The sequence below is a fragment of the Musca domestica genome, unplaced genomic scaffold, assembly GCF_030504385.1.
Source record: "Musca domestica strain aabys unplaced genomic scaffold, Musca_domestica.polishedcontigs.V.1.1 12, whole genome shotgun sequence".
Lineage (NCBI taxonomy): Eukaryota > Metazoa > Arthropoda > Insecta > Diptera > Muscidae > Musca > Musca domestica.
In genome coordinates this window covers 3,895,815-3,912,581 of record NW_026712155.1, presented here as the reverse complement: position 1 = coordinate 3,912,581, position 16,767 = coordinate 3,895,815, and the positions used below count along the sequence as shown (strand labels likewise).

General features: G+C 33.1%; 1 protein-coding gene across 1 annotated transcript; it reads left to right on the top strand.

Annotated features, from left to right (window-relative positions):
• Positions 1 to 813: 813 nt before the first annotated feature.
• Positions 814 to 10,796, top strand: LOC101897674 (zinc metalloproteinase nas-14). Its single transcript, XM_005178641.4, has 2 exons — positions 814 to 964; positions 9,898 to 10,796. The coding sequence occupies exons 1-2, from the start codon at positions 947 to 949 to the stop codon at positions 10,639 to 10,641; spliced, it is 762 nt and encodes a 253-aa protein (XP_005178698.1). The 5' UTR covers positions 814 to 946; the 3' UTR covers positions 10,642 to 10,796.
• Positions 10,797 to 16,767: the final 5,971 nt, after the last annotated feature.

Below are 16,767 nucleotides of genomic sequence, written 5' to 3'. Positions count from 1 at the left end.
GCTACTGATTTTATAGCTAAAAAAAATTAACAAAGACAGACCTGAATAGAGTCTCATCCCGCAAATACAAGTAACATAACATTTATTACTAATTTTAAACACTCATCCGTATTATTTTCATATACAGTGGTTTCTATTTACCTGCATCAACATTAGCTGCGCATTGGCCTTTGCAGACCAAAAAACTTTTTTTATGCCATTTTTTTCTGAATCCCTTTATTTGAATTGTATTTAAGTGCCCAATCGATAGCTGCACATTGGACATTCCTGCCTCGAAAATTTGGTAATTTTTTTTTAATTTGGTTACAAAAGTTGTATTTATCTGCACAAGAAATTTTTTGCAAACTCAAAAACGACACTAAAAACTACCACTTCGTTTTTGTTTTTGTATTCGCAAAAACAATAACAACACAAGAAAAGAGCATGCATTAAAAACATATTATCGCTTCCTCTCCCACACTAAAAGATGGTTATGCTGCTGCTGCTTTGTTGTGCACGAATAGAAAATTAAAGATAACTGCACTTTTTGTGCAAGTAAGTAAAGTTAAAGATACCTGCTTCATTGTGCAGATAAATGCAATGAAGCTACCTGCATTTTGGGCATTGCTGCACAAGATGTCGTGCAATTTTTGATTGTGCAGGTAAGCAAAAAATACTGTATTCATCGGTCTTCTCTATCTTTGCTTGAATAGCTCATCACGAAGTCGTCGCACAGCGAGTAAGCGGTGAAAAAACATCATGCTTACTCGTTTGTTACTTCATACATTGTGTCCGCTGTCATTATGTGGAGCTGTTTGTTTTAGATTTTCTTATAAAATCATGTTGTAGATTCGAAAATCTTTTCAGTCCAATTTTTAAATCGTTTCGCTTCGTCGGCGTTCACAGTTGTCGGAAGGTGAAACAAATCCCTAAAAAAGCGGAAAAGAAAAAAACCCACAATACAAAAATGAGATTTTGTTGTGCAGTAAGTTCTGATGAGACGGCCGACTGCTATGTGTTAATAAAATTAATGAAAACTTGATTGAGATGGGCGTTAATTTCTAATTTATATTCGTCATAAATCTAAACACTCAAATAATACAAAAACAAATAAGGCAAACACAAAAAACGAGTCTGTGAAGAAAAACTGTCCCAAAGTTAGAAAAAAGTGAACGAAATCAGGAAGTGATGTTTTAGGCCATAAAATTTTAAGCGTTAATTAGAAATTAAGAAATCAGAACATTTTGTTAAATGGACTTCAACATCAAACTGGTGGCAAATATTTCTAAAATAACAATTTTCAATATGTGTTGGTGGCTTAAGAATTATTGTAAAAAACTAAACAACAGCATATACAATTTATGCATTCGTTGAAAAACTGACCTCCAAACTGGCAAGCTGCTAACCAGTAATTGCAAAAAAAGTTATAAAACACAGACAGCTAGCTGCTCAAGGACAATATCATGCAACAAAGTGAAGGTTTCTTACAATGTGACTGGATGAGAATTCCTATGCAAATTCTCCCAGAAATACATTTCTATTAAACTGTGGTGAAAATAGTTTTATTGCTTTGTACTCCATCTGAGATCGAATAGAGATATTATGTTAATAAAACAAAGATGAAAAACGTTATTCATTAGCATAAATTAACAACAAATCGTTTGGCATGATAAAAGTTGAATTTCTTGGTGAATTAGCATTGTGACTTGTGGGGTTGAAAACATGTGTTAATGAATAATAGCTGTTCGATGTCGTTGAAGAATTTATAGGGGGTGGTGTAAAAATAAAGATTCTTTTTGAAAAACTTGAATTATTTATAAACTTTTATTTAAAATAAATTTTATCTCAAAAAAATGAGATGCAATTCTAAATGTCCTAAAATTCTGTATGTGAGGAAATTGTTTATGAATGAAAATATAATTCCAAATCCTTTTTTTCCTGAAGAGTTTATTTCTTTTATTTAATTGCAACCTATCGATTTTGTCGTTCGCTTTGACGAGAGACCCTATATAGTAGTCATTTTCTAGATCAGCGTATAATTCTAAATTGAAATCCCAATGAGTTTTGGAAGAATGACATTTTTGTATTGAATTTTTGGTACTGAAATTTGGTCCTAGTTTTCCCATAACCCGCGAGTAATGGTCCCTGCGTGTTCAATATGCTGAAGGTTTTTGTCAAAATTAATTGCAGTTTAATGTTTCAATAAAAAACACTTTTTTTCTATAATTCCGGATTTTGATGGAATTCTTAAGTGAATATAAAATATTAACAAACGTATTATTTTTTTCAATATAAATCTTCATTGACAGAATTTTTACAATGTCTTTCTTTATATACATTAAAAATAGGAGTTGAAGACTTTTAACTTTTTCCACTTACATCAAACACACAAAACCCTTTATAAAAATAAAATATTATTTAAAATATTTAGGAATACTTTTCAAGTAGAACGAGGATTTTTTAAAAATATTATTGGTCAATTGTCGGACCTTCGTAGCCATAATAGTTAATATTTTCCAAAAAAATTTAAGGCAAAATATATTGAAATTTTAAGATTGTTAAGACAATAATTTCAAAGGCATTCAATGGCATAGTGGCGAATTGTTCAAGAAAATGTATTGAGCTATAATCGATAATCTTTTTTAGAAACAGTGTACGAAGAAATAAATTTTTCGACTTTTAAAAGCTATTTATTTATTCTCCACTATATGATGGTGAGAAGGGTATATTAAGTTTGCCATTCCGTTTGTAACTCCTCAGAATAAGAATGTTTGAACCCACAAAGTTTGTCTGTCTATAGAAATCGGTATAGTGATTTTAGAATGAAATGAAGTAGTTTAACAAACATGTCCTCACATGTATTTAAGGTCTGTAGAATTTATATATTCTCCATCATAGTATTGAGGGTATGTCCAATTTGTCATTCTGTTTGTAACACCTCGAAATATACATTTTTTACGGTATTTTTAAGATTTAACTAGATTTGTCAACAGAATTATCTCAAGCTAGGTGTTCCACCCTCTCTGACCGATAATGTGGCTGTGGAGATCCAAATGTTCGTAAAATCTCATATAACTGCAACACCTGATATTCGGATTTTTTAAGTTATAGCGTAATTTTTCATCGATTTTTTTTTTGGCTTTTGCAAGTTTCTTCCAAACGGTACTAACAGTTCCTCTCGGCCGAATTTAGCTGCTGTTTTACTTATTTATACATTTTCTAATTGGATTGGTATACAAATTGGCATACAGGTCCACGTTCCATATGGACCCCTTTGGAGGTAGAGCCCGATATTCTATATTTTGATCATTTTAACTGTCTTATTTAAAATTTGATTCGAGAGTCCCTCAGATCTATAATCGTTTTTTTTTTTTTTTGGAACAGATTTTGAAGATCATTAGATCATATCAAATCATTAGCATAATAAGGGACTTCTATCAATATTTTTGAAAGACCTAGCATAAATTCGAAAATCAATTTAACATGTTCGAGGTTTAAATCAACACGGATACTTCCTTTAACTTTTGTAATAATTTTCAAAAATGTTGTGGGGATGCTACCAAAAGTACTCAATTTATAAAATGTGAGGAAACTTCCAATTTTGTGCTTGTCATGACTTATCAAAATTTTCTATCTTTGTTGGGAAGATATTTTCAATTTTTGCACCTAACCCAAGTTTGATACAAATATGACCAAGACCCTCGGAATAAATTGATGATATTTTTTATGAAAATTTTTGAACATACAAGTTTATTTTGTTCAGAGATTCCCAATGATCTAGAATATTTCGTACTTTGACATTTGGCCCACTTATGACTCTTGTTAAATTAACAGTAAGGAACCAACACTTAATTTTTATACATAAATTTTGGGTTTAACATTTCAACCAATTTTTTTTTTCTATTTTTATTGCAATATTCCATATTTTGAAAAAAGGCCAAAAATATCCAGTTAGAGATTCGCTTGAGGGTTAAACATTTTGACTATGTTTTTTTTTTGTATTTTTAATTGCAATATTCCAAAGAAACTTTTACCTAAAACACACGGATTCCGAGCAGCTTTAATCCAAACAAGTAAAAAGTAGCGAAGTTCGGTCGGGCCGAAATTTTATTACCCACCTCCGTTTGGATGAAACTTGAAAATTTTCTGAAAACTTCCTTTAATTCATTCGAAAGAAAGCGTGATTACAACAGACAGACTGACAACGCTAGATAGCCTTAGAATTTTACGCTGATCCAGAATATATATACTTTTTTACAAATGGAGTTACAAATGGAATGGCAAAATTAATATATCTTCCATAGAATGGTGGAGGGTATAATAAGTAATCTTAATTTCCAAAAGTGTTGAATGGGAGGGACTTCCTTCTATATTTAGGTTACTTTGAATTAAAAACTTTCATAACGCCAATACAAGTGTCTTCTTGTTTAGCTCTACTTTAATAATCTGTTGGATTTTCCTGTAATTACTTTTTTGTGTTGCACAGTTTTATTAAGGAGTGAACAAGAACTCCCACAATCGCTTTATAAATAACTGCCTTTTTCCAAGAGTGTTGGCTCTCTGGCAATTTAATGTATTGGTAAAGTGGTAAAGGGTATACCAAGGGTTGTGTAGCCCGCTAAAAGTCATTTATTACTTATTTTTACAATAAAATTTAAACTATTTCAGTTTATCACGTACACACTCCGTGGATATCTCAAAATCGCCAGACACGAACATCATTTGTCAATATTTATTAAAATTTAAAAGACTAATTTAAATGTTCGAAATTTGATTTTAATAGCTTCGTTTATTTATTGAGGAAGTTGTTATTTAGTTTTTTGTTAATAGCTTGTTATACTTTATTGACAACTTATATACATACTGGAAATAGTTTCAGAGAGGGTAGAAAAATAATCCTAACATAATCATCCCACATGATTCAGGTTCAAGTTTGTTTGAAATCTACACATCAAAACACCCGTATTTCTCATCATCATCATTAGTATTAATAGTTTATAAAGACTATATCTGCCGAAACAACTACAAAACACCCAACTAATTTCCAACAAAACTTATCTTAATAACAATAAAAAAACCCAATAATATGATTGGTGAAAACTATTCGCATTAACTAAGAATGACAGTGATGTTCTGTGCATTTTTTCCGAAATCCACTAAATTTTGCTGTCATCTGCCGGGCGACCTTTAATGCGTCAGAGGTTAATGTACGAATCATATATATATGGAGACGAAAGATTACTGCCAAGATATGGATATGTGAAGTGCTGTTGTTGTTTTTTCTTTCTCACTGGTGTTACTTCTTTTTTCCCTCTGCGATCGAATCGATAGCATCATCAATTCAAATGGAAATGCGAAACAGAAAACAAATAAAACTTATCATTTCGTATTTAGCATAAATTAACGGGGCGAATTAATGCATTCGAGACGTAGACAGCAGTCAGATGGAAACTTGTCAAAAAGTGAGGAGAGAGACAGCAAAAACAATGAACAGAGAAACAATTGACTAACAAATTAAAAAAAATCAATTAATAAAGCAGATCATAACAAGAGGCAAGAACAAAGATGGCCAGCGAGATAATGTCTGGTGTTAGTTAAGTCAGTGAGCGACAATAGGTTCAATAAACTACTAAAGAAAAACATAGAGACATATCGTTCCCAATGAATGTTAGTCATATGCCTAGTATACATATTTATACAATAACATTGCTCGTCAATACACACAGATGTACTCTTCACAATATCGATTTGTTTATCTAAAATGAAAAAAAAAATAAATTACATTTATTTTCTCGTTTCCAAAACCATTAGTCGTTTGCGAAGACATAAAATTGAAAATTCTATTTAATTGTTTAGACACGTGCTGGTGTCACTTTGGACCATGACCTCCATCAGCAATTACAGTAGACCAAAGCAACAATGGCATGGATGCATCATCATTAGGAACAATGATAAGCGTTATTCAATAAAAAAAAATAAAAATTATTAATGTAAGCTTTGTATGATATTGAAAAAGATTTGAAATAAAATTATTGAAAGAAAAAACCCCAGAGCATTAAACAAATTTTTAAACTCAAGATCATAGCACAAATTAATTATTGTATCTTTTCAATTACACTGGGAAACACAAATTATATTTGTAAAAAAACTCAGTAGATTACACTATGCGACAAAATTAATATTTTTCGTATAGCTAAAAATAGAAGACAGGTAACCAAAATGGAGAGCATGTTCCTCAGCTTTCTCACTTTTGGAATTTTTCGGATAAAGATTCCTTGCAATTCGTTCATTTTAGTTATATATTGTCTTTCCCAATATTGCAGTTAAAAATACAAGGATTATTTTGATCAGAAATTTCAACTCCCAAGCGGGTCAACAATGTTTTTTTTTTGGCCAGTTTTTCAAAATATAGTTAAAACCCCACTTTAAAGATGGTCAGAGTCTATTAAAATATTTGATGAATGTTATTTATCATAAGATTCTACTACACAGAGTGAGATAAAAAATAAGTAAAAACATTAAGTTCGGTCGGGCCGAACTTTTAAATACCCTCCACCTTAGGGTAATGCAAACATTATAACCAATTATGACCCACTAATACCAAGTTTTAGACATATTCGTGGGAAAATGTGCCAAAAATCATCAAAATACCGAATATCGGGAGGAACCGCTATATAGGGCTATACAAAAACGAGGACCTATACATACAATGTTTCAGACAAATCCTTGAAAAAATGTGGCAAAAATCATCAAATTACCGAATATAGGGAGGTACCGTTATATGGGGGGCTATACCAAAACGTGGAACTATACATACAATGTTTTGCCACCGGAGCTGGAACCCCTTATGACCAACAAATACCATTTTTTAGACAAATCCGTAAAAAATGTGGCAAAAACAATCAAAATACCGAATATAGGGAGGTACCTTTATATTGGGGCCATAGCAAAACGTTGACATATACATGCAATGTTTTGCTACACGCACAGGTACTCGTTAGGACCCACAAACACCAATATTTATACAAATCAGTGAAAAATATGGCATAAATCATCAAAATATCGAATATCGGGAGGTACCTTTATATGGGGGCTATAGCAAAACGTGGACCTATACATGCAATGTTTTGCCACACGAACAGGGACTCGACATGACCTACAAATTCCAATTTTCAGACAAATCCGTGAAAAAATGTGGCATAAATCATCAAAATACCGAATATCGGGAGGTACCTTTATATGGAGACTATACCAGAACGTAGACCGATATATCTCATTTTCAATACGAACTATTCTAAACACAATACAAATTGCTCTGCTAAATTTTATTGAGGAAGTTGTTATTTAGTTTTTGTTAATAGAGACTATACCAGAACGTGGACCGATATATCTCATTTTCAATACGAACTATTCTAAACACAATACAAATTGCTCTGCTAAATTTTGACGCTCTACGTCAAATAATGGGGGCTTTTTCGTGATTTCAACAGACAGACGGACAGACAGACAGACCTACAGACGGACAGACAGACAGACGTACAGACAGACAGACGGACCTCGTTAAATCGACTTAGATTTTTATGCTAATTATGAATATATATATATACTTTATGAGGTCTACGACGAATATTTAAGGATGTTACAAACGGAGTGACAAAGTTAATATACCCTCCTTTCAAAGGTGGAGGGTATAAAAATACAACAAAGACAAACGCCATAATTTTTAAATTTGTTTTAAATTTTATTAAATGAAAGCAAAAAACGTCGGAAATAGCATCAAATTTTAGAATAAGATTAGATTTGTTCAAATTTGTCTCCTTTGGAACGAATTATGATCGGCCAATGAAACCGTCACACGCTGCCCGAATGTTCAGAATATTTTCGCGATAATATTCGGCATTTATTCTGATGCCACGGTCAATTCATACGAGCAGAGAGCGACCATCGGCGGTTATGGCGGCCCACATTACCACCATGGCCGGCACTCGAGTTCTGGTGACCAACCGAAGGTACACATTTTCATCTGACCTCTTTGGCAAGTAATCACGATCATTTTGTTTGTTTACAAACTGCTGGTCAAAGAACGTTTTCTTATCGGAGAAAATCAAATTAGGTTATTCACTACTTTCGGCCAAGCGAAGCAACTCTTTATCTCTTTTGAGTCTATTTTCCTTCTGAAAAGTTCTTGCACTTTTTGGAATTTCAATGACTTTACCTCGAGCTCATTTTTCAATATTTGCCGAATGGCCACTGCGACGCAGGTTTCGATCAAGTCGCTTCTTTACTTTTCGAACCATTTCTGCTGATGATGCTGTTTTCTTCCGTCCACTTCCTTGACATATGTCGGGCAATGCTACCAGTATCACGGTAACGAGCGATGGTACGAGACACAAAAGATTTATTCACATTTAAATTCTGGAGTAATGTAACGATAGCCACTTGTGGTTTTCCAGCCAAATATAAAGAAATCACTTTATCACGCTTGAATCACGAATAACTTGTTTACTGGAAAATTCTCACCAAAATGCTGTTGTACGCTGTTAAACAATATAATGAGCTGTCACTGGAATAATTTAAGTAGCTATCGGACGAGTGGCTTAGAAATGACATCTGTCTGAAGTTGGTTGCAGTTTTTTTTTATCTCACCCTTTAGAACTGGAGTTCAAAGGAAAAAATACTATATATGAAAAACTGACGATTTTTCTGCTAAAATGCTAGTGTGGATTCCTTACGATTTATTAACATACTTTGTCAAAAGTCATACTTTTCAGATAGACGATCTATTCTAATTTTAGCCCAAATATAATCTTCTACAAAACAACGATGATCTACTAAATGGTGAAATATATATCTGGAAAAGTCTGGCTTTCGATCAACGAAGTGGTATATCAATTTAATTTTCCACCACCACCACATGTGAGTTCTATAGGGAGATCGAATCAACAAATCCAGCGAACAGAATTTTAAATGTGTTCTTCAGTAGCAAAGATTGTCTGCAAAAATGTGAAACTAGGTTATCAAGTATAATAGTCGATTCTTTTCATATTGAATGGGTTTTTGAAAAAGGAATATGTAGATAAGCTCTATGCTTAAAATTCCAAGACAATGTAGTAAAGAATACAACATTCTATGGATAATGGATCCAGTTTCTGCAAAAAAAGAAAAATATCTTTCCATAAAAAAATTTGCATAATTTCAAACCTGAAATCTGAATTTGCCTGTCATAGTTGTCCCACTTTTTTTCAGTTATTGGTGAAAGAGATGTTATGATGATGAAAAGAATTTTACGACTTTTTGTTTAGGGACAATGAATATGTATAATGAATTTTTAATTAAGTTATTTTACTAATTATATAATAATTAAAATTCCCGTATCTAGATCAATGACAATAGAATTAAAATGAAAACATAAAAATTTGGAAATTCCACATCTGCTCAATAGTTCTACATCTAAAGTTATGTCAAGACATTAATTATGATGTTTCCCCTGAGTTTTTATTTGAAAATTTTAATCTTAAATGAAGTTGGTTTTGCCCTAACTTTTAACAAAGCAAAGAATCTGAGGTCGAGACCTAAATTTCTTCGTGGTAACAATGGGGCTAGTTTTTTTTTTAAATGTACGCAATTCATATAAAGTTTCACCAAAAACGTTTCCCCACTTTTATATATTTTATATACGAAAATGTTGGTTATCAATTAGCCTTATTCTTGTTACATGTCTTCTTTAATGTTTATATTCCAATACCCTAAACCAGTCCTTGAGTCACTGTAACGCTCCAAAATATTTATGTGATTTTGAAAACTACAATTTTGTTGTATACAATTTACCACAGTTTACAAGTGATATGCTATTTAAAAAAATTGTCTTCTTTTTTCATTGGTTTCTTACGTTCTTCCTTTTCCCCTACTTCTTTTCAGGTATTAATCGCAGCTGTGACTGTAAATTGTCTCGTGACGGCAATAAATGGCAAAACTGCCACCAAAACGGTTATAGAACCATCCAATATGTTGTTGCCGCCACTCGAAGATAAGCCACAAGATGCTGTTAAAACGACTAAGACTCCTGTCACATCCACCACGAGCACCACTACTACTACCACCAAAAAACCAACGACGAAGAGGACAACAATAGCAACAACGACTACAACAAGGAAACCAACGACAACGGCAAAGCCTGTCGTACCTGAACTATCGATTGAAGCTTTATTGCCACCTCTATTTGAACCTAAAATTGAAAAGGCGGAGGATAAACATAAACAATCTGGAGAGGCAGCTACAACCACCACCAGCACCACCTTTACCACCGCCACCTCGTCCTACACACAAAAACCCATCGAATTATCGAAACCAACGAAAAAACCTTCAAAGGAAGTTAAACAATACACCAAACAATCGTTGGCCCACAAACATGTTGCCGATGTTGCCAAATCGAAGCCAATAACCATGCAACATGTCATCAGCAACATTGAAAGCAGAATCACAAATCAAGTTGTTGCAAAGGTTGCCCAGAAAAAGGCCAAGAACACCATCTCCTCGGCTGCCTCCAGCTCAACCATAAATTACAGTTTGAATGGTTTCGATATTTATTTGGGCTCCACAACTCCCCGTCCACCGAAATATGGTTTGCCCACAATTACACCATTTCCCCGTCGTTTAGGCTAAGACAATCCATCAGCGAATAGTTATGTGATTATTGCTTTGCTACGCAAGGCAAGACTTAAGACTTAATTTATTATTAATAATCTGTATTTTTAACAACAATTGCGACAAAATGAAATGTTATTCTTATAAAAATTGGGAAAATAAAAAAATTAAAAAAAAAAATTAAAATCTAAAATCTTAAAATTATTTTAAGGGATATGGCGCCCAATCACAAGCTATTGTAGAAGTTCTAACGAGTATTTTACCGTGGACTGTATGAGTTTGTAAATAAAATCTAATTGTTTGCTACATCTGGTGACCCCTTCCTTAGTAAGAACCTTAGATGTGGAACTAATGGGTTAGTAGGTTGATTTGTAAGTTGTTAAAATCATATCAAAAATTGCCTGGGAAATTCACAGCCTTCCTAATTCAATTTCCAATATTTCGAGAAGGATCTTTTGTTGTCCAAGGTGAACCTAATAACGATATTATCAATGGACACAACTTTTCGGAATATGATTCTTAATTGCTCAAGTACTTTAAAATATAAATAGTCAGGAATTGAAGAAAAACGATGTGCCAATATCTTTAAATAATGAATATTTTTGATAAACAGTTTTCCACAAGCCCCAGAATACTAAATTGCAGCCCATTCGGTTAAACATTTGACAAGGACCACAAATTGAGGAATCAGTTCTAAAGACGCCATATTGAAACCTGTATCCATACTGCTAATTTTTTGAGAGGGATGATCAGATTCGCTGCCTCTTTGAAAAAATACGGTACAATAATTTCACCGGCCCATAAACCGCACCAAGCTGAGACTTTTTCTGGATGCTTCACCCACTGAGCCAAAAGTGAGCTTTGTCGCTGAACACAATTTTTCGACCGAAAAAGTGGATCTTCGGCCCACTTTCCACGAGTCCATCAACCAAAAATATTACTTTGCGTAAGATCGTTCGGCTTCAGTAGGTCGTTCGTCACCAGCTGTATTTTATTGTATTGTATTATATTGTTATTGAGTTGCAGGGACCCAATTGCTGTGAACGGCGACGAATCGATTATTGATGGCCATCATTAACGCTGGACGATACATATTTTCTACGTGAGCGTGGGGTTGGTTTAATGTCCAAGACATCAAATTTGGTGCGAAATTGTATTAAAATAGCCCGTCAAGTTCGAAGATGAGCTATATCGGTCATACCAATTCGAACAAATTTAAACTTATTGTAAAATTTGATGCTATTTCCGACATTTTTTGCTTTCATTCAACAAAACTTATGGATTATGGCATATGACAAAAAGTATAGCTTCTATATTGGGTTTTCTATATTTAGCTCGAATTTTTGAATGGGCTATTTATTAAATGCATTTTACTACACTACTCAGAAATAAATTTTAGATCCCCAATTTAATCTAAGCCAACTCCAATCGCACACAGCCATCTATATATACAACCAAAATATACAACAACTCTTATTGCCTGCGATTAAAACTACATACATTTAAACATATATATTACCACCTCTGCACGCATCATCCCCACATTCATTCAATGGCTGCATCAGCATTCCCAAAGATGTTGCCATTTCAGAGCGGCCGGCATTAATGCCGCTTAACATCTCGCCAAGTCATTTCTAGTACAAAACCTAAGATTTACTTTTAATCAGAAGAAGCGGCAGCGTGAATGTACACACATACATACCCAGGTACGTTTGTCTAGTAGACCACGCTATCGATTTCAATTGAAATGAAATGATTTTAAAGGCGTACGAAATTTGATTGGTTGAGGTATTTAAATTGTAAAGAAAAATAAACTTTTTGTGACTTTTAGTGAATCATGAAATGATCAACTTTAATTAAAAAATGAGGTATTGAAAATAAAAGTGATTTTTGAGGGTCTTCAAAGCGGCATTCACTTGGCCATAGAATTTGATGAATGCCCAGAAATGCAAATCATGCTCATTGCCTGGTTATTTGAAGAAGGGCACAATGGATATCAGTAATAATAAAATGTCATTGATGAAGATGGAAATCGAAAGGAGTTACTGAATGTGCAGAAGATTTTTGTTTTCGTAAAAATTAAATTTGCTAACTGTTTCTAGGGGGCTATCATTTATTCAAAAGAAAAAAATAACAAATTAGTATTTGGAATAAACAGTCTTTGCTTTCAAATGAAACATGAATAATGACGATTTCCCATATAGTTGCTTTAAAAATATACTTCCATTTGCATACACATTATGATAAATTTAAATTCAAATATATGTGGGAAATAGTTTTAAACTAATATTTCGAAATCAAGTAACTATGCAATGGGAAAGGTATTTTATTGTATTTCATAATAAATTATATCTGCTGTGAACCCGAGGCAACTTAGATTCTTTGTTAAATGAAACATTTATCACTGTATCTTTAGAAAGACAAATGAATTATGTTGACATCTTTATATGAAGATATATGATAGACTGTCTTTGAACATACAGCAAAAAAATTTTAAATTTATTTAAGATTGAAATTTGATTTTTATATAAATTTGTATCAGTAATAGAAAAAATATTTTGGATTTTTTGTATAGTTATGTATATTATTTTTCTTATATTATGTCATACATTAATAGCTGCTTTCAACCGGCTTCAATGATATTAAATTATATAGCTCATTAGACAATTAACAAAGAACTTAGACAGTTCAGTTTTGTGTCTTCATTTACAGATGACGTTTTGGAATAGCAAGGGTTCAGAGTTATTTCGCAGCATTAGCTTTACCATCGTTTTCGTCTTCCGTGTCGATAAAATCATTGAAATGATTTCTGAGGTTTAATGAGGTCATAAAAAAAAGTCAGGGGAAGTTAAGTTTGGCCAGATCGAACTTTCAATGACCTCCAGGTAAGGTAATTCATGTAAAAATATGTCTGTAAATTCTGAAATTCCAGTATTAGAGGGGTAAGCGTCATTTCTGTTATTAGAAACATCCAATCCAAATTTCAAAAAGTTCTGTAAAAAATTTAGCTACAATGATCAAAATATCGAATATCGAAAGGAAAGGGACTATAGAAAAACGTTGACTTATTTGAAAATCGTTCAATAGGAGCAGAAGAACCCATTAAAGAATCCAAATACTGAATATTAAGTAATTCCGTTAGAAAATGTGGCTTTAATCGTCAAAATACCAAATATCGGGATGTACCTTCCAATGGGGGGCTATAGTAAAACCTTCACATACAGTGTGAGATGAAAAACTGCAACAAAGTCAAACGCAATATTTGTATACCCTTCACCATTCTATGGAGGCTATATCAACTTTGTCATTCCGTTTGTAACTCCTCGAAATATTCATAATAGACCCTACAAAGAATATATATATATATTCTGGATCAGCATAAAATTGAATCTAGCGACGTCCGTCTGTCTCCCTGTCTGTTGTAACATTTGTCTGAAGGCTAACATTTTGCATACATTCATAGTTTAGTAGTGGGCAGGATAGGTTCGAAAATGGGCCATTTCTGTTCACGTTTTCGTATAGCCCCCATATAACGGTACCTCCCGATATTAGGTATTTTGATGATTTTAGCTACATTATTAAACGGAATTTGTTATTTGAAGTTCATAATGGTCCACGTCTTCGTATAATCTCCATTTAACAGTTTTCATTTAAGTGGTCGTTTCCGGAAGTTTTTTGAAAATTTTCAAGTTCCTTCCAAATGGTGGAGGGTATTAAAAGTTTAGTCCGGCCGTACTTAGCTGCTTTTTTACTTATTGTTCTTCAAACTTAGACCTTTTGTGGAGGAGGTTCCATCTTCACACAAGACTTTGGGTTATGTAATGATGTGTGAAATTTGAAGACAATCGGACTCTTATTGTCAATTTTCTCACCTGACCTAGCACTGATGAAAATATTAGGATTTGCAAAGTTTGGGCAAAATAGGATTATTCTTTCTCTTTTTTTAATTTCGATATTGTCCATCTCCGAACTCGATCTAAGTTTAATAATAATAATACGATGTACCAAGTTTGGAACAAATCGGATACTCACTTCTAGAGTTATCGTACACACCAGCCAGACGGACGGACATCTATAGACCGATCCAAATGTCCTGAAATTGGTTTGGTCCAAAGAGATCTAGAGTCTCAAATCGATGATGCACATCGATGAGGGTATAATTATGAGTTTACATTCTTTACTGGTTATTTGAGAAGTTTCCATTCTAAGTCAATATCTTAATTTACACTTCATGTTTTGTGACAAGTGTGAAAAAATGAAGTATTCTAAGTCAAATTTAATCATGAAGAAAAGAAGTTTGAATACTTAATATGCAACATAAAAAATATTAATTTAGGTTTAAAAAAACTTTTAATTTTTTTTTCTTCTCAAATTCTTACCCAAACCCAAGCAAAGATGGAACATTTATGGCAGAAACATTTTCAAATTTTAATCAAACTTAGATCATAATCAATTTATAGACTTAATATTTTGAAGAAAACTTATTATATTTTATTCAAATCTATTTTTGGCAATGTTTTGGCCCTAAATTCAATCCTTGATTAATGTTTTCTGTCTCTCAAATAATTGAACTCAATCAATGCAATTCATTGAAAATGCTCTTTGTCTAGCTTGCTCATTTTAATTTGACACTACTGTTGTAGTAGTAGTAGAAATGGTTCCATACAATTAATTGCATCGATCACTAGTCCTCGTCACCATCTTCATCCACATCATCTCAGAGGCAATGTTCATTTAATGTTGTATTATTAAAAGTACTTCTGTTCTAGACAGTTAGTAATTAAATATTTAAATCGTTATAATTTATTTGCCGTTGCCTGGGCCAAGGCGACTGCTACCTACAATTGTTCCACCACTTGATAGCTTTTAGATTTCGACTTCGAAATGAGAATGAATGTCGTCCAATCTGGCAGTGGTCGTAATCTTAAATGGTCAGTCTTAAACAGGCAAACAAACGATAAATTGAACTGGTTTAATTTTGCAACAGTTTCCGTTTCTTGCGATCATGGAAGCAACTTTCTCAACTGGTGTGGAAGTGAGTGAGTCAGGGAGTGTGTGAACAAGTCAGTGAGTACACACAGCCAGGTATGAACTTATCACCTGATAATAGACTTAAATTGAATTGATTTAGAGTTGGACAATATTTATGTTAGAGATATGGAATACATACATACAGCTGCGGTCAAAAAAAAAAGCAGCGCAATGCATTGAAATATTCCTACTTAAGAAACCCAATTTTTTCTTTGAAATGGCGTAATGTTCGTTGCAATATTTAATGGTATTACATTATCATTTATTATTTATATTGTAATAAAACCGAAAAGTTTTGTTTTTTCAAAATATTGTGTTAAATAGAACTCATTTTCGAAATGAAGTCGGTCAAAAAAATAGCAGTTGTAATAAAAACTTAACATAAATTCATTTAATTTCCTTCTATTAAACTGTAAACCTTATTATTAATGTAAAGTGCATTATTCCCTAGAAATTAATACTTTGTTGCAAAACCTTTGTTGCGTATCACTGCTTCACAGCGACGTTTCATTGAAGTGACCAAATGTTGGCATCTTTCGCATGGAATTTTTAGCCAGGCTCCTTGAATTACGCTCCATAGTTCATTATTATTTTTGGGTTTGTCTATGGCCACCTCCTTTTTTATATCGCACCACAAATTTTCAATTGGATTTAGATCCGGTGACTGAGCGGGCCATTCCATGAGATCTATCTTGTTGTCCTGAAACCACTGTTTTGCTAAGCGGCTGGTGTGTTTTGGATCATTATCCTGTTGAAATGTCCATTTTAAAGGCATTTCATCTTCCGCATATGGAAGCATAATATTTTGCAATATTTCAACGTATTGAGTGGCATTCATTGTATTTTTGATCCAAAAAATTGGCCCTACTCCGTAGTACGAGAAACATGCCCAAACCATCACATTTGATCCGCCATGTTTGACCGTTTTAGTTGTATATCTAGGATCATATTCTTTATTTTGTGGACGTCTTACATACTGTCGGGAACCAGTACCACCATATAAAACAATTTTTGACTCATCCGACCATAATATGTTTCTCCATTTTTCAATTGGCCATTCAATATGTGATTTTGCAAACTTCAATCGCTTTGTGACGTGTATTTTTTTCAATA